The sequence below is a fragment of the Capra hircus genome, chromosome 12 (assembly GCF_001704415.2).
Source record: "Capra hircus breed San Clemente chromosome 12, ASM170441v1, whole genome shotgun sequence".
In the NCBI taxonomy this organism is placed as follows: domain Eukaryota; kingdom Metazoa; phylum Chordata; class Mammalia; order Artiodactyla; family Bovidae; genus Capra; species Capra hircus.
In genome coordinates this window covers 14,080,393-14,099,672 of record NC_030819.1, presented here as the reverse complement: position 1 = coordinate 14,099,672, position 19,280 = coordinate 14,080,393, and the positions used below count along the sequence as shown (strand labels likewise).

The window sequence follows — 19,280 nt, the reverse complement described above, 5'->3', positions numbered from 1 at the left end:
CATTGATGTGAGTGGGGGGTTAAAGTCTCCTACTATGGTTGTGTTAGTGTCAATTTCTCCTATTGTGTCTGTTAGCATTTGTCTCATGTATTGAGGTACTCCCATGTTGGGTGCAGATATTCACAATTATGTCTTTCTCTTGGATTGATCCCTTGATCATTATGTAGTAACCTTCCTTATCTATTGTAATCTTCCTTTTAAGGCCTATTTTGTCTGATATGAGGATTGCTACTCCTGCTTTCTTTTGCTTCTCATTTGCATGGAACATATTTTTCCATCATCTCACTTTCAGTCTATATGTGTCTTTAGGGCTGAAGTGGGTTTCTTGTAGACAGCATATATATGGGTCTTGTTTTTGTATCCATTCAGCCAGTCTGTGTCTTGGTTGGAACATATAATCCATTTACATTTAAAGTAATTATTGATATATATGTTCTTATTGCTATTTTCTTAACTGTTTGGGGATGAGTTTGTAGATCTTTTTTCTTCTCTTGTATTTCTTGACTATATAAGTTCCTTTAACATTTGTTGTAAAGCTGGTTTGGTGGTACAGAATTCTCTTAACTTTTGCTTGTCTGAAAAGCTTTTGATTTCTCCATCAGTTTTGAATGAGATTCTTGCTGGGTACAGTAATCTTGCCTGTAGATTTTTCCCTTTCAGTACTTTAAATATAGCCTGCCATTCCCTTCTGGCCTGCAGAGTTTCTGCTGAAAGATCAGCTGTTAAGTGTATGGGGTTTCCCTTGTATGTTACTTGCTGCTTCTCCCTTGTTGCTTTTAATAGTCTTTATTTGTGTTTAGTCTTTGTTAGTTTGATTAATGTGTCTTGGCATGTTTCTCCTTGGATTTACCCTCTATGGGACTCTTTGTGCCTCTTGGACTTGATTGACTGTTTCCTTTTCCATGTTTGGGAAATTTTCAAGTATAATCTCTTCAAAAACATTTTCATGCCCTTTCTTTTTCTCTTATTCTTCTGGGACCCCTATAATTTGAATGTTCGTGGGTTTGATATCGAACCAGTGGTCTCTGAGGCTATTCTCAGTTCTTTTCATTCTTTTTACTTTATTCTGCTCTTCAGAAGTTATTGCCACCATTTTATCTTCCAGCTCACAGATTCATTCTTCTGCTTCATATATATATTCCTTCTAGACTATTTTTAATTTCAGTATTTGTGTTGTTTGTCTCTCTATGTTTATTCTTCAATTCTTCTGGGTCTTTGTTAATTGATTCTTGCAGTTTCTCCATTTTGTTTTCAAGGTTTTTGATCATCTTTACTATCATTATTCTGAATTCTTTTTCAGGTAGCTTGCTTATTTCCTCTTCATTTATTTGGACTTCTGTTTTTTCTAGTTTGTTCCTTCATTTGTGTAGTATTTTCCGGCATTTTCATTTTTTTTTTAAACTTATTGTGTTTGAGGTTTCCTTTTCCCGGGCTTCAAGGATGAATTATTCCTTCCTTTTGTTCTCTGTCCTCCTAAGGTTGGTCCAGTGGTTTGTGTAAGCTTCATATAGGGTGAGATTTCTGCTGATTTTTTGTTTGTTTGTTTTCCTCTGATGGGCAAGGATGAATGAGGTGTTAATCTTGTCTGATGATGATTGTGTTTGTATGCTTATTTTGTTTGTTGTTTAAATGAGGCATCCTGCACATGGAGCTACTGGTGGTTGGGTGATGCTGGGTCTTATATTCAAGTAATTTCCTTTGTGTGAGTTCTCACTATTTGATACTCCCTAGGGTTAGTTCTCTGGTAGACAAGGGTCATGGAGTCAGTGCACCCACTCCAAAGGCTCAGGGCTTGATCTCGAGTTTTGCATGGGTATATATATTCTTATTCACTGGTCAGGTACTCCTGTCCACTCTCAGCTGGTATTCTGCATACACTTCTGTGTCTGAAGGTGTATTCCTGATGTATCGTGGAAAGAGATGTACTCCAGGCCCACCTACACCTCCACTGTCTTGTTATCCACTACTAGTACTTCTAATACTACAGAAGATGAGCCCCCACATCTACCAGGTCCGAAACTTCCCACTTCTCTGCCATGACTGCCCAACAACCAACCTCCTGAAGGAGGGGCCAGGGCTCTACCAGTTTCACCTTCCTAGATCGCCAGCAGGCAGTATTACTGGGGCTGGACAACTTTGAAATCAACACTCCACCCTGCCCTCACAAGGCACTGCAGTATCTCAGTGGTCAATGCCCTCTCAAAGGTGGCACTCCACCCCACAAACCTGTCCCCACTCTCTGACACAATGGTCAACCCACCTTTGTCATCAAGGACTCCATCTCCCAGGACCACTCAGTCTCCTGTGAGTGGACAGACTCTCTGGTCTCTCCAACTGTGTTGGGCAGACTTCACCTACTCTGCTGCCTGCTGCCCACAGTGCCCTTTGGTACAACACAACCTTTAAACAAGAGCCACACCCCCCAACTCTAAACCACCTTGCCCACCCACTTTATCCCCAACACAATGGACTTATGACAATTCACTACATTCTCCACCTCTCTCATAGCACCTGCATCTTCCATCCCTTCTGCTCTCACACACTCACAGGCCACCCATGTCCCTATGGCAGCACTAAGGGACCACTGAGAGCACAACCCACCCAAGTGGGTCTGCAGCAGACATTGAGCAGGCTCAGCCAGAACAGATGGGCTGATGGCACTGTGTCCCCAGGTTGGAACTGTCTCTCTGGGGGATCTTGACCTGGGATCTTCAGACTCATGAAGGTCACTGACCTCACCACTTTCTGTCTCTGGTTTTCTACTGCACATCCCCTCCTACACCTTCTGCCAATGCCAGGCTACCAGGATCTCCCTTTAAACAGGAAACCACCCCACATCCAGGGACAGAAACCAGCATGGATGGTGCATGGAGTCTCTGCAATTCAATGATGAAGCTGGAGGTCCTCATCACAGGGAGCTCTGGCCTGGGTGACCCAGCCTACAAGGAAGGAGGCAGCCCAGGGAAGGGTGTACTCTTGGGAGCTCTGGTAGCTCCAGCCCAAATGCAGGGCCATGGGTTCGGTGTCACAGGAAGGGGAGAGGTGACGATCCCTTCTTAGGAAAGTGCTTATCAGATGTGAATTGGACAATTTAACAATTACTTGCTGAGCACCTGTAAAACGTCTTATGTTATCCAGGCTCTGGTCCAAGTTTACTTCGTCCAAACCACATTTCTTGAGTTTGTAGTATATTCTTTTGGTCAAGGATCACTTTCAGCATTTATGTTATTTACTGAGCTTCAGTAATATCCTAATATGGTATAAAATGTCTTTTCCACCGTACTAGGTATATGGTATAAAATGTCTTTTCCTTCCACAACACTATGTTTTAACCTGTTAAAAGGAAAAGAGTTAATCTCCGGAGGTCCAGTCCTTTAAGCATCTATCCATTCTAAAGATAAACACAACTGCTAGGCTACATCATGATCTCTAGACATTTTATCCTCTAATCTTAAAATACTGGCCTCTCTCCCCACAGGTCCCATCCATCTCAGTACTGACCTGCATATAGTAAAAAGCAATGCACAGTATATAAAAGCTTTTACCTCAAGAAGTAAAAAATTCCCAAAACTAAATAGGATTTCCTGTGACACTTTAAGATTGCTTTCATTAAAGAAGGCTCCCGTGCATCTTTCTCACCTCTCAGAACTTCTTGATGCCAGTACCTGTGATGAGAAACAAAGTACAGTAAAGAACAATGTGTTCACCAGACAAAACAGGGAGGTGGCAGACTGGAGGAAAAGCCTTTACTACAGGGCACTCTGTCGATGCCCCATAAATGCTAACTAATTGCTCATTGGATGCCTGAAAGATGAGTGGTACAGACCCTGAAGCACCAGAAAAACAGGCCTTGAGGGAAAAGTTTCAGTCTCAGGAAACAAGTTCCTGCCAACCCTTTGCTGGATTCACAGGGTCATGAGCAGCTCAGTAAAGCAGACACCTTCCTCCAGGGACCCCACCTCAAGGGACAGAGTTCAGCTTCCAAGTTCTTGGCTGCAGGTTCTCTCTACTTCCACAAATACACAGAGAATATAGGCTCCCCAGCTTCCCAAGTGTGTTAAGCCCAGGGTCAGCCTGAGGGGGGTGAGTGTACCATGTCAGGGGAAGGAGGCTCAGGAGAACCCAGAGGAAGGCAAAGCTCCCCACAACACAACGTTAGCCACACGTGGAAATTCTCAGTCTTCCTCCCCTTCTCCCTGCTGCCTGCACTCACCCTTGTAGTTCTTCTCTAAGGTGCTGGGAGCGATCTTCCAGAAGCACAGAGTACATGTCATCTTCTTCTAATTTTCGTTTGTAACCAATTTTAAACAAGGGGTTTAGCCAACTGTTAAAAATTAAGAGAAATGGAGAGTCACAGATATACAAATTACACATATCTAATTAAGTTCTAACTCTTGAGCTGTGTAAAAAAAGAAGAAAGAGAGAAATGGAAGAGGAAGAATCAATATAGTGAAATGAGTATACTACCCAAAGCAATCCACAGATTCAGCACAACCCCTATTAAACGACCAATGGTATTTTTCACAGAACTAGGACAAATAATTTCAGAATATGTATGGAAACACAAAATACCTCAAATAGCCAAGTCAATCTTAAGAAAGAAGAATGGAACTGGAGGAATCAGCCTGCCTGACTTCATACTACACTACAAAGCTACAGTCATCAAGACAGTATGATACTGACATAAAGACAGAATTATAGATCAATGGAACAAAATAGAAAGCCCAGAGATAAATCCATGCATCTATGGACACTTTATCTTTGATAAACGAGGCAAAAATACACAATAGAGAAAAGACAGTCTCTTCAACAAGTGGTGCTAGGAAAACTGGTAAACTACATGTAAAAGAATGAAACCAGAACACTATCGAACACCATACATAAAAATAAACTCAAAATGAATTAAAGGCCTAAATGCAAGACCAGAAAGTATAAAATTCTTGGAGGAAAACATAGACAGACTCTCTTTGACATAAATTACAGCAATATCCTCTATGACCCGCCTCCCAAAGTAACAAAAATAAACAAAAAGGACCTAATTACACTTTAAAAATTTTGCACAGCAAAGTAAACTATAAGCAAGGTGAAATGACAGCCTGCAGAGTGGGAGAAGATAACAGCAAACAAAACAACTGACAAAGAATTAATCTTTACGGTATACAAGCAGCTCATGCAGCTCAATATCAGAAAAACTAACAACCCAACCAAAAAGTGAGCAAAAAGACCTAAACAGACTTTTCTCCAAAGAAGACATACAGATGGTTAATAAACACATGAAAAGATGCTCAACATTACTCACTGTTAGAAAAAGACAAATCAAAACCACAATGAGGTATCATCTCACACAGGTCAGAATGGCCATCATCAAAATATTCTACAAACAATAAATGCCGGAGAGAGTGTGGAGAAAAGGGAACCTTCTTACACTGTTGGTGGGAATGCAAACTGGTATAGCCACTGTTTGTGGAGAACAGTGTGGAGATTCCTTTAAAAACTGGAAATAGAACTGCCATTTTGAGTGAGTTAAATTGAGTGAAGTTTCTCGGTTGTGTCTGACTCTTTGCGACCCTGTGGACTATAGCCCACCAGGCTTCTCCATCCATGGGATTCTCCAGGCAAGAATACTGGAGTGAGTTGCCATTTCTTTCTCCAGGGGATCTTCCTGACCCAGGGATCGAACTCAGGTCTCCTGCATTGCAGGCAGACACTTTAAACTCTGAGTCACCAGGGAAGCCCAGCAAACTGCCATATGACCCAGCAAATCCCACCGCTGGGCATACAACTCAAGGAAACCAGAACTGAAAGAGACCCATGTATCCCAATGTTCATTGCAACACTGTTTACAATAGCTAGGACATGGAAGCAACCTAGATCTCCATCAGCAGATGAACAAATAAGGAAGTTATGGTACATATATACAGTGGAATATTACTCAGCTATAAAAAGGAACACATTTAAGTCAGTTCTAATGAGGTAGATGAACCTGAAGCCTATTATACAGAGTGAAGTAAGTCAGAAACAGAAAGCCAAATCCTGTGTATTAACACATATATATGGAACTTAGATGGTACCAATGATCCTACATACTGGGCAGCAAGGGAGACACAGATGTAAAGAACAGACTTTTGGCCTCAGAGGGAAAAGGCAAGGGTAGGATGACTTGAGAGAATAGCATTGAAACATGTATACTATCATATGTAAAACAGATGGCCAGTGCAAGTTCGATGTATGAAACAGAGACCCAAAGCCAGTGCTCTGGGACAACCCAGAGGGATAGGGTGGGAAAAAAAGTGGGAGGTGGGTTCAGGATGAGGGGGACACATGTATACCTGTGGCCAATTCACGTTGATGTATGGCAAAAACCATTATAATATTATAAATCAATTATCCTAAAATAAAAAATAATTAGGCATGTGTTTACACACACACACACACACATATGTATACACCCTAATTCTATACAATGAGCGGCCCTAGAGTAATGACATACCGGTAGCAAAGAGCATTCTAGTCCTTAGATCTTGGGGTTCTGTTTTTTTTAACATACACAATTACATTTCCTTTCTTGTGGTGAGAATTTTTAGGGTCTAATCTCTTAGCAGCTTTCAAATATGCATAGAGTATTACTAACTATAGTCACCACACCAGACATTACATCTCCATAGCTCATTTATTTTATTACTGAAAGTCTGCATATTTTAAGCCCCTTCACCCAGATCGTAACTTTCTGATACCCTTCTTCTCTTAAAGGAGCCAAAGCTCCTTGAAGAAATAGCTGGTTCCAAGGTTGGGGCAGTTTATGTAAGCACCTGATAATTAGCTTTTTTGATTATAATATAAATGCCAGACATTACGCTTTGGAGACATCCTTGTCGAAGACAGCCACCTCCAATGAACACGTGCCAGCTACACAACTAGATAAAGAGCCAGGCCACCCCACCCATGATGTTCCCACTTGGAGAAAGCTCTGGTTGACCTGATAACAGAATATCTTCCTGACTGCTTGGTTCTCCCTTTTCACATTTTATTTCCCACTCTTGTGTTTTAAATTCACCAATAAAGAGTGAACCTTCAAAATCCTAGACATCCCACCTTCAACCCCCAAAAGGCAGAATCTCAAGTCCAGACTTATTCATGTGCCCTCTCTCTATTCAGGACCTGGCTGTGTCACCCCAGGTATGTCTGGTACCCTCCACGACAAGTGAATGAGTGATAAACTTCATCATTTCAAAGTCCCCGGATGGTTGCTGCTGACACGTATCTAACAATCATAAGAACCACAAGAGCCAGTCAAGTCTCAACACTGGCTCCAAAAGGAGAATTTCTGTGGGGGCTGCTCATAACTAGTATGAGCCCTGGTAAGCAGAGCCCCAGACAATCCCAGCAAAAGCCTCACTGTCTACAGCCTAAGAACTACAGGCAGAGAAAGTCCAAGAAGGAATAACTTGCACCATAAAATAAGGAAGCCCTGAAAGAATCATGAGGTTGTATAGAAAGCACGGAGAAGCCAGCTTGAATGACTCTTGCTAGACAAATCTAGGATACATTGAGAATCAAAGCAAATAAATGGCAATGAATAACAACAAATTAAATAAAGAAAGGATCTCTGAATCCATGTTGTTACACTAACAGGAAAGAAAGGAATGCTCTTAAAAACAGAGGCAAACAAACACAAAAGGAGTGATGGAGTCAGAAAATTATCAATGGAACTTAAAACCAGTGGGTGAAAGTTTGATGTGGAAGATGGTATCCATATAATCTCAAATTCTCTCTCTGTAAATTGCTTATTATAAAGGGAAAAAAGCAGTTAACTGTACACAGGATACCCCTCCAACCCTGTTCAAATCAATTAGGCATTAATTTAAATGATAATAAAATGTAGTGATAGCTCAGAGATTAATACCATTAACCTGACCTTGCCAGGGTAAGGAAATTTTCAAGGTCAGACAATAATAACCAGTGAAAGCAGAGATCATACTTCTTTTATTTCATTATTCCAAGGAGAGTATGTGAACAGAGGTGATGCTTAAGAATTATTTATTGCATGTATGAATGTCCATGAATCATTAAGCAATAAGAGAAGCTGAGCTTCAGCTTTTACAAACTCTAATGGGTTGTCACCTCAAAAGAACCCCAATCCAGGAGACAGAAGACTGGATCCTAATCAAAACAGGGGCATTAAGGACCCAGGGCCTTAACTGTACTCTCTCCTCCACTCCAGGTCAGCATCTCAATGACCCTTAATATGTTTTCAGTTTGGTTCAATTGCTCAGTCATGTCTGACTCTTTGCGACCCTATGAATCACAACATATCAGGCCTCCCTATCCATCACCAACTCTCAGAATCTACTCAAACTCACATCCATCGAGTTGGTAATGCCATCCAGCCACCTCATCCTCTGGTGTCCCCTTCTCCTCCTGCCCCCAATCCCTCCCACCATCAGAGTCTTTTCCAATGAGTCAACTCCTCGCATGAGGTGGCCAAAGTACTGGAGTTTCAGCTTTAGCATTAGTCATTCCAATGAACACCCAAGACTGATCTCCTTTAGGATGGACTGGTTGGATCTGTTTGCAGTCCAAGGGACTCTCAAGAATCTTCTCCAACACTACAGTTCAAAAGCATCAATTCTTCGGTGCTCAGATTTCTTCACAGTCCAACTCTCACATCCATACATGACCACTGGAAAAACCATAGCCTTGACTAGACGGACCTTTGTGGCAAAGTAATGTCTCTGCTTTTTAATATGCTGTCTAGGTTGGTCATAACTTTCCTTCCAAGGAGTAAGCATCTTTTAATTTCATGGCTGCAATCACCATCTGCAGTGATTTTGGAGCCCCCCAAAAATAAAGTCTGACACTGTTTCCACTGTTTCCCTATCTATTTCCCATAAAGTGATGGGACCAAATGCCATGATCTTCGTTTTCTGAATGTTGAGCTTTAAGCCAACTTTTTCACTCTCCTCTTTTACTTTCCTCAAGAGGCTTTTTAATTCCTCTTCACTTTCTTCTATAAGGGTGGTGTCCTCTGCATATCTGAGGTTATTGATATTTCTCCTGGCAATCTTGATTCCAGCTTGTGTTTCTTCCAGTCCAGCATTTCTCATGATATACTCTGCATATAAGTTAAATAAGCAGGGTGACAATATACAGGGTGATATACTACTTTTCCTATTTGGAACCACTCTGTTATTACATGTCCAGTTCTAACTGTTGCTTCCTGACCTACATACAGGTTTCTCAAGAGGCAGGTCAGGTGGTCTGGTATTCCCATCTCTCAGAATTTTCCACAGTTTATTGTGATCTACACAGTCAAAGTTTTTGGCATAGTCAATAAAGCAGAAGCAGATGGAACTCTCTTGCTTTTTCTTTGATCCAGCGCATGTTGGCAATTTGATCTCTGGTTCCTCTGCCTTTTCTAAAACCAGCTTGAATATCTGGAAGTTCATGGTTCACGTATTGCTGAAGCCTGACTTGCAGAATTTTGAGCATTACTTTACTTGCGTGTGAGATGAGTGCAATTGTGTGGTAGTTTAAGCATTCTTTGGCATTGCCTTTCTTTGGGATTGGAATGAAAACTGACCTTTTCCAGTCCTGTGGCCACCTCTGTGTTTTCCAAATTTGCTGGACTATTGAGTGCAGCACTTTTGCAGCATCATCTTTCAGGATTTGAAATAGCTCAACTGGAATTCCATCACCTCCACTAGCTTTCTTCGTAGTGATGCTTCCTAAGGCCCACTTACTTCACATTCCAGGATGTCTGGCTCTAGGTGAGTGATCACACCATCATGATTATCTGGGTCGTGAAGCTCTTTTTTTGTACAGTACTTCTGTGTATTCTTGCCACCTCTGTCTTGCTATGCCTTAATTTCCTTCCAAAACAAAAGTATAAGTCTGTGAGCTTTACCACTAAACAGGTTTGAAACATGTTAAACCATTTATCCTACAGTCATTCCTCATAGAAAACACTCAGGGAATTAGCACTGGAACATGCCAAGATGATGACACTCTGTCCCCACACTAGTGCAGGATGAAAAGAGTTCTGGAAATTGTTTGCAAAATAAGGTGAATGTACTTAACAATGCTAAACCATATGCTTAAAAAGGGTCAAGATGGTAAATTTTATGTTGTGTGCTTTTTTCCACAATTCTAAAAAAATGTAATGAGAAAAAAAATTGCACATGATATGCCTCAGTTGGAAATCTTCCTGTGCTAGAGTCTAGACTTTGTCACTTTCTGGTTGTACGACGACAAACTAACAACATACTACCTCAGTGCTGGCCCCTGGAAACTGAGGAGAACATGTGGACATAATGCCTCCCAAGGCTCTTGAGGTGTCACCAGAGAAGATGGTGCTCTAAACAGAACAACATCTCACTAGACAAAGAGTAGCCATCACCATGACAGACCTCCTTAGTAATCCCATTGGGCCCCAGTAGAAAACCTCTGATAATTTTGATATATGCAGTTACAATGGCAGAGACTGACAGGAAGAACAAAGACTCTGCTTCTTTCCTGGCAAGAACTCAGGCAGTGAAACGCCATGAACTCATTGCTTAACAAACCTGCCAATTTCTTTTCCCCTCTATAATAATGATCTCTTTCCCTTGCTCTTCGAGGACTTGCAAGTAGCTCCCCGCAGTTGTAAACATTGAACTACAATTCTCCGCTGATCCCATGAGCCTATATTTGCCAGAGAAATGTCTAATACCCTATTTGTTTCATGCCAACAGAGAGGAAGGGGGTTAACATGATCGGGAGACCTCTGGAAGACTCAGAAAGGCAAATTATTCCCTTGTCACATCTGAAAGGACTCTAATTGACACCTCTCAGGGTGATGAGGTAGCATGACCAAGATCCAAACAAAATCAAGAAAGAACTACAAGTGACAAATTTGTTAGGCAGTTTAGTTTTCCACAAGGACACACCACACCTCTGGGATGTTATACATCTAGCTTGAGGCTTTAGTTATTATATAAAATTACCAAAGCTCGTCAAACTAAATGCTTACAGGGAACAGATCAAGGCCAGAGAAAGAGCCCTGCAGAGGTCACCCAGCCTCAATCTACAACATGGGGATCTCTGATTGTTAATGAAGAACAAGTGGTATTCTGAAAATGTTGAAAAGAATCCTAGTTTGAAATTAAACATTTCTATGTAACCGTGAACTTCCAGATGTTCAAGCTGGTTTTAGAAAAGGCAGAGGAACCAGAGATCAAATTGCCAACATGTGCTGGATCAAAGAAAAAGCAAGCGAGTTCCAGAAAAACATCTACTTTTGCTTTATTGACTATGCCAAAGCCCTTGACTGTGTAGATCACAATAAACTGCGGAAAATTCTGAAAGAGATGGGAATACCAGACCACCTGACCTGCCTCTTGAGAAACCTATATGCAGGTCAGGAAGCAACAGTTAGAACTGGACATGGAACAACAGACTGGTTCTAAATAGGAAAAGGAGTACGTCAAGGTTGTATATTGTCACCCTGCTTATTTAACTTATATGCAGAGTACATTATGAGAAGCACTGGGCTGGAAGAAGCACAAGCTGGAAGCAAGATTGCCAGGAGAAATATCAATAATCTCAGATATGCAGATGACACCACCCTAATGGCAGAAAGTGAAGAGGAACTAAAAAGCCTCTTGAGGAAAGTAAAAGAGGAGAGTGAAAAAGTTGGCTTAAAGCTCAACATTCAGAAAACGAAGATCATGGCATTTGGACCCATCACTTCATGGGAAATAGATGCGGAAACAGTGGAAACAGTGTCAGACTTTATTTTTCTGGGCTCCACTGCAGATGGTGATTGCAGCCATGAAATTAAAAGATGCTTACTCCTTGGAAGGAAAGTTATGACCAACCTAGACAGCATATTAAAAAGCAGAGACATTACTCTGCCAACAAAGATAAGTCTAGTCAAGGCTATGGTTTTTCCAGTGGTCATATATGGATGTGAGAGTTGGACTGTGAAGAAATCTAAGTGCTGAAGAATCGATGATTTTAAACTGTGGTGTTGGAGAAAACTCTTGAGAGTCCCTTGGACTGCAAGGAGATCCAACCAGTCCATCCTAAAGGAGATCAGTCCTGGGTGTACATTTTAAGTACAGATGCTGAAGCTGAAACTCCAGTACTTGCCAAACTTGACTCATTGGAAAAGACCCTGATTCTGGGAGGGATTGGGGGCAAGAGGAGAAGGGGACAGCAGAGGATGAGATGGCTGGATGGCATCACCGACTCGATGGACATGAGTTTGAGTAGACTCCGGGAGTTGGTGATGGACAGGGAGGCCCTGCATGCTGTGATTCATGGGGTCACAGAGTCGGACACGACTGAGTGAATGAACTGACTGACTGACTGATGCATTCATAATCATTAGTTACTGAGGGCCTAATAGCACCAACCTCCCTGAACCATCTCAACAATCGACTAGTTCACATCCACCCCTCACGCCATCAGCTTCTCTGATCAGAGTCCCTGGAGAGTCTGACTTGACACCAGTGGCAGTTTCCACATCCGCACTCACTTTTCCAGGGGACAGTTCATTGACTGAGACATGGCCAGTGTCAGTGGAATGAGGATGTAACCATTCCCTGATGGGTCAAGTGCAGCTAATCTAAGACCCTGCCCCACGCTCATCTCTAGGGACAGGCCCTGCACCAACCCCCAACCTGCTGACTTCTGGAATGAGGGGGGAAAGAAATGCAGAGCTCATCTCCAAGGCTGCAGTGCAGGGCAGCAGGGACATTGCCAGGGAAAGTCTCAGCAGACTGGACATGGTTCAAAAATTGTGCCACTGATTTCCAGTAATGGGAAAAAGGAAGAATCAGTCAATAAACCATGATAGGAATATGGGCTATTTGGGAAAATGGGATCTATCTTATGTCAAATAAAAAAAAAAAAATTCTAGTTGTCTTTTTTGTTAGAAACTAAAAAAGAAAAGAGAGCCAAAACAGAATGCTTACAGAGATTTAGAGGATGTTAGGATTTTAAAAAAACATTATGAAAGCAATAGGAGAAACCAAAAAGAAAAGTTCAATTAATGATATTTAATTTAAAACCTCTAAAGAACAAATGAAAATCTGAAAAAGTATTATATGCACTATTGCAAATTATTCAAATATAAAAATGCCTCATGAGAAAAAATGTCTACGAAGAGACAATTCAAAGAAAGACAAATAGTCAATAGACATAAAGTTACAAATTTAAAAATCAAATAAATTCTTATTAAAACTGATACTGGACTTCCTTGATGGTCCAGTAGTTAAGAATCCATCTGCTAATGCAGGGACACAGGTTTGATTCCTGGTCCAGAAAGATTTGGAGAAGGCAATGGCACCCCACTCCACATGGCATGGAACAACTAAGCCCATGAGCCACAACTATTGAAGCCCACCTGCCCTGGAGCCTATGCTCCATAACAAGAGAGGCCCATGCACCACAACTAGAGAGTAGCTGCCGGTCACCACACAACTAGAGAAAAGCACGAGAGAGGCAATGATGGTCCAGCGTGGACAGCAATAAATAAATAACTGCTTGACATTTTTAACCTCAGGCCTATAAGAAATGTAATTCAGGCACTCACAAATAGCAATGAAATAAGCACACAAGCAGTTTTTAAGCAGGCAAACATGATGGAACAGAATTCAGCTTTCACGAGTTATTCTACTTCTAAGAAACAACCAAATTATCAATAAGTGTACATGACTATCAGAAATAAACTTTTATTCATTTCTCCTTCTGTAGTTTTAATTTTATTAGAGAAATAGTAAAGCATATATTATTTTCTAAAATCCACAATAAATATGTATAGCCATAATGCATGCCTTTTTTTGACCCTAAGTCCCATCTGTGCTTTGAAAACACAAAAACTCCAGTGAGATCATTTGTATAAACACAATAAGCTAGTTACTGACATTATTTACAAGTTTAGAAAGCAGGTGAAATACGAGAAGAAAAGCAAACACCCAATGAGAAGATGAAAACTCAGTTTTTCTCTACAAGGTGGACTTTGTCTCTGGGCAGTACTTCCTGCCTGGGCTCATGTCAGCTTTCCCCAGGGCAGCAAGTGGGGGACACAAGGAAATCACGAGGGTACCTCAGACTTTACGTACAGGCTGGAAATTGTGGTCAACAACTAACTTCACAAAGTCCAGGCCCCTTTTAAAAATTAACATTGAAGTAGTAATGGCAGTGGGAGGGGTGGCTGAAAGCAGAAGCCAGTCTTAACCTTCCATCAGAATCACCTGGAGCTTATTTAACCCCCACCCCCAGAATTTCTAACTTTACACAATTGGTCTACAAAGATCTTGTGCAGGAGGATTTGCATTTCTAACAAACTCCCAGGTGACGAGGATGAGCAGGTCTGAGAATAGTCACCCTAAAGGTTGATTATAGAGATGTTTCACATGCATCATCTCCAACAGCAAGAACTTTAAGAACTTCCCTTGAGTGACTCCTGCCAATAAGACCAAAGGTGTGTCTGGAATCAGCTTCTCTGTGCATTTACAAACAAGTACACAAATAGAACCTACTCGATACAGCAGTTACATACACAGGGAGCCAGACTGCCTGGTTTGGGATCCAACTCTTTCACTTTCTAGCTATGTGCTCATAGACAACTCACTCAACCTCTCTGCTTCAGCAACTTCAAGTGTGAAATAAGAGGTAATAGCTTCTCTCCTTCCAGTAGGAAAACTGGAAATGGGTGTCTACCAAAATCAATGAGAAATCTTTATCTTCCCATTTCCACACACACATTTTGAAAATCCACAGACAGAAAGTGACTGGAGAGTTGCTTGCCCTGCCTTAAGCAGATGATTGACTGTTTCAGTATTATTTAGACTAACCACACCCACATTCCTTCTTCTAAGCCCCTCTTTCCTTAAGGGCCACCAAATGACCAAGAGATGTAACTACACACTGAATACACTACCATCAGAACAAGCATAGGAGCTTCCATTCCCTGGGAATCCCTTCAGTTCAGTTCAGTTCAGTCGCTCAGTCCTGTCCGAGTCTTTGCAACCCCATGGACTGTAGCCCCCCCAGACTCCTCTGTCCATGGGATTGTCTAGGCAAGAATACTGGAGTGGGTTGCCATTTCCTCCTCCAGGGAATCTTCCTGAACCATGGATCTAACCTGCATCCTGCTTCACTTTGCATTGGCAGGTGGATTCTTTACCACTGAACCACCTGGGAAGCCCCTCTTACTTGGAGAAAAGCTTTAATCTCCCAGGCCTCCTCTGAGCCACAGAAGGCTGGCTCAAGAATTAATGATTGAAAGAATGTGAATGTGTAGTAACAACAACAACAAAATATGAAACAATAGATCAGCCATATAGCAATCACAAAATCTTTAGTCCTTCCCTGAAGGATTTAGATCATATAGATGACAGTGTCTGATGCACATTCCTAGGCTGTTCTGCAGATACTAAAAGCCTCACCAGATGGAAGAAGTTAACTGCATGATGACCATGAGCAGGGAGCCCCCACACCAGCTGGAACCTGGGACTTAAGATGTTAAACCCCATGACACAACCCTGTTACCTCATCATCAACCAACCAGAGAATAATGCTGAAGGTGATCACCTACACTGCACTTTCTCCCTCACCTTCCCTGTAAAAACTCTCCCCTGAAATCCATCAGGGAGATTGGATTTTTTTTAAGCATGAACTCTTTGCTTGACTCTTGCAATAAACCTTTCTTTGCTCCAAACTCCAACAGTTTTTTTGACCTCGGACAACAACAGGGTCTAGCACAGATTATGTTTGTAGAGCTGCAAGACCTAATGAAAAGTAACAGAAAGTTAGAGGAAATCAGATGATTTTTGGGAGATAAATGCATGGTGTTAATGGGGACAGGTTTCTGACATCTTACATGCTGCATTGTTCAGGGAACCTCTGTGAGCTTGTTGCTGCCCTCTTAGACTAGGAAATGGAAATCTGAGGGGAGGGATACTGTCTGATGATTTCTTTCATCATGAGTTCAGGGCCTAGACAAGTAACAGTGGCATATGTTACAGAACACAGGTAATCTATTCCTGGTGAACTTCCCTCACCTTTAACTCTAACAACACCCTATTCAGCAAGGTATTATCCCTGTTTTATGGATGAGAAAGATGAGGCTCAAGGACAGCACTTGTCCAGGGTCTTTGAATCAGTAAATGATGAATCCTGATTTGGACTCAAGTCCAAGTCCAGCATGACTATCTCACTGGTGGATGGACAGTGTGCATCAAAACTGCCTAGAATGTGCTGTTTAAAAGAATGAATGACTGTAGGACTGAATGAAAAAAATGCTGGGCTCCCACCCAGAAGTATGTAGCTGTTTGTGTGTCCATCTTATCAGCTCAGCAATTTTCTTCCCTTCCACCCTAAATGAAGAAAGATCAAAATTTGTGGAGCTTATTACAAGATCATGTTGCTACTCTTTGATAATTTCCCTTTTTAATGGCTTTTGGCTTCAGTTTCAAAAGGTGAGTAAGTTCTGGAGAACTGGTATACAGAAATGTGGCTCCAGTCGACAATTATGTACAGTGAAGTTTCAATTATCTGCAAGAGATCTTGGAAGTTCTCAACATTAAAAACACAAAAGGAAAATGGTTAAGGTGTGAAGTGATGGCTATGTTGATTTCCTTGGCTGTGGTGAGTCCATGGGGTCGCAGAGTCAGCCATGACTTAGCAACTGAGCATATATGTGTATCAAGTCATTAGGTTGTATCTTAAATAGTTACATTTTTAATTGTCATTTATACCTCAATAAAGCTGGAGGGAAAATGATATTAAAGAAAACCTTAATGTATTCAAATATTTTCTATAAGTCAACTTGTAAGAATGGCAGAATGTTGATCATTTTCTATCGATGGGCATTATGAGGATTCACTATACTATCTTTTTTGATATTTCATGCATGTTTAAAATTTTCTATTGGAAAAAATGAAAACAGAGCTGAAATTTGTAACAATTACCTACTTTCTGGTGTTAGCTCTTTCTGAGATAATGCAGTCTGCAGTCTACATAACCAGACTTCACCTGATTTATAGCCCTCTTAAATCTCTTGCTGCAGTTGGAAGCCTAGTGACTTCCCTTATCAGGCTTCCCCAGACTTCTCTCCAGTCCCCACAAACTATCTCAGAACCATAATTAGCATCTCCAAACTGCCAAAACACTCAGTCCCTTCAGCTTCTGCTGTCCTTTTTACTTTTAACTAAGATCTTTTGAAATTTCTTAGCATTCTTTTCTGAACATTAATATGATATTTAGAAAGTGAAAGACAGTGAAGTCGCTCAGTCATGTCTGACTCTTTGCGACCCCACGGACTGTAGCCTATCAGGCTCCTCAGTCCATGGGATTTTCCAGGCAAGTGTGCTGGAGTGGATTGCCATTTCCTTCTCCAGGGGATCTTCCCGACCCAGGAATTGAACCCAGGTCTCCTGCATTGCAAGCAGACACTTTACCATCTGAGCCACCAGGGGATATTTAGAAGAGATGTTAAAATCCAGCACTGAATTGTATAGAGAAGACTCAACATGAAGCCAGGGGACCAGAGCTTTGCATGCTTCACTTATTACATAACCTTTCTGACCTAACCCATCTCAGGTCTAAAATGGGAAATTGCCACTCTTTGTACTCCCTGTAGGTTTATTGTGAGTCTCATAATTTGTAAATGCACTTTTTAAAACCTAAAGCCACATACAAATAAAAAGATTTCCATTTACTGGAATGGAAATTCCATCCATTCCATTCATGTTTAGCTACATGACCACAAGGCCAGGCGTGGAGCTTACAAACACAGACAAGTTGTATTAAGGTCTATATCTGCATGTGTTTTCTGATTTTTAATGTTCAGTACTATAACTAAAAGACAATAATAACGTGTTGGAGAGGATGTAGAGAAATTGGAACTCTCATACATTGCTAGTGGGAATGTAATGTGGTACAGCCACAAAGTTACCACATAATCCAGCAATTCTACTCCTAGGCAGATAAATGAAGCACATGTCCACATGAACACTTACATATGAATGTCACAGTGGCACTATTCATAAAAGGAAAAAATGAATTGGAGGCAAGGGGATCCAAGGGTACATAAACTGATAAATGGACAAATAAAACATGGTATTTCAGGCTATGGAATATTATTTGTCATTTTATAAAATACTGATGCATGCTATAACATGGATGAATGCTAAATACATTATGCTGAGTTAATGCAGCCAGCTATTGATTCTAGTGAGGATGATGAGACAGCATCTAATGAGAGATTCAATCTTGTTGGACTTCATTCATTCTCAGGCAAACCTCAGAGACATATGATGCAAATTTATAACTGTGTGAAAACATGTTGAAGCTAAAACTCTAGTACTTTGGCCACCTCATGCAAAGAGTTGACTCATTGGAAAAGACCCTAATGCTGGGAAGGATTGGGGGCAGGAGGAAAAGGGGATGACAGAGGATGAGATGGCTGGATGGCATCACCAACTCGATGGACATGGGTTTGAGTAGGCTCTGGGGTTGCTGATGGACAGGGAGGCCTGGCATGCTGCAATTCATGAGGTCACAAAGAGTCGGACATGACTGAGTGACTAAATTAAACTGAAGAGAACTACAAATTGTTAAATGATCTACTGTATCTCTGTCAAATAGTCAAAAAGTCAAGCATTAAATCTGCAGCAGATATAAGAGCAGTACTAAAATGGTTCAGCTGAGACAGTGCTGGTCTTCAAACATTTTTCTATCAAGATATATAGGACAAATGGGATTCACAATTTAAATACACTCCAGCGAGTATCCATAGTCTGAATATGGTTAAAATTTCATTGTCACTCCACCTTCCCATAATATATCCACCTCCGTAACCTCAGGAATGGAAATCTCATTCAAATCTAGCCAATAACAATATGCTATGTCTGTGTCCAAAGGGTTTGGCCCAGAGGTAAACTCAAGGCCCATGTCAGGCCAACTGGCTTTCTTATTTGAGGACATTTTTGTTGTTCTTTTTTTTTTGTTTTTGTTTTCTTTTGTTTTTCCTGGAGTTAGAAAGGGTCAAACCTCACTTTCCTTTCTGGTGAGGGAGTTATAAAGATATGACCCATGACTGCTGCTGACTATGTGCCCCATTTACATGAAGAGGCCCGAAAGAATGAAAGAGCTTCCCAGGTGGCCCTGGTGTTAAAGAACCCACCTGCCAATGCAGGAGACATAAGAGATGCAGGTTTGATCCCTGGGCTGAGCAGATCCCCTAGAGGAGAAAATGGCAACCCACTCCAGCATTCTTGCCTGGAGAATCA

The 19,280-nt window shown here is 41.3% G+C and overlaps 1 protein-coding gene across 1 annotated transcript in view; it reads right to left on the bottom strand.

Annotated features, from left to right (window-relative positions):
- LOC108637253 (multidrug resistance-associated protein 4-like) overlaps positions 1-12,630 on the bottom strand; it is an 82,439-nt gene extending 69,809 nt beyond the window's left edge. The window contains 3 exon segments of the mRNA XM_018056296.1: positions 3,546-3,665; positions 4,214-4,324; positions 12,518-12,630. Of these exon segments, the coding sequence (XP_017911785.1) occupies positions 3,546-3,665; positions 4,214-4,324; positions 12,518-12,630 (344 nt within the window).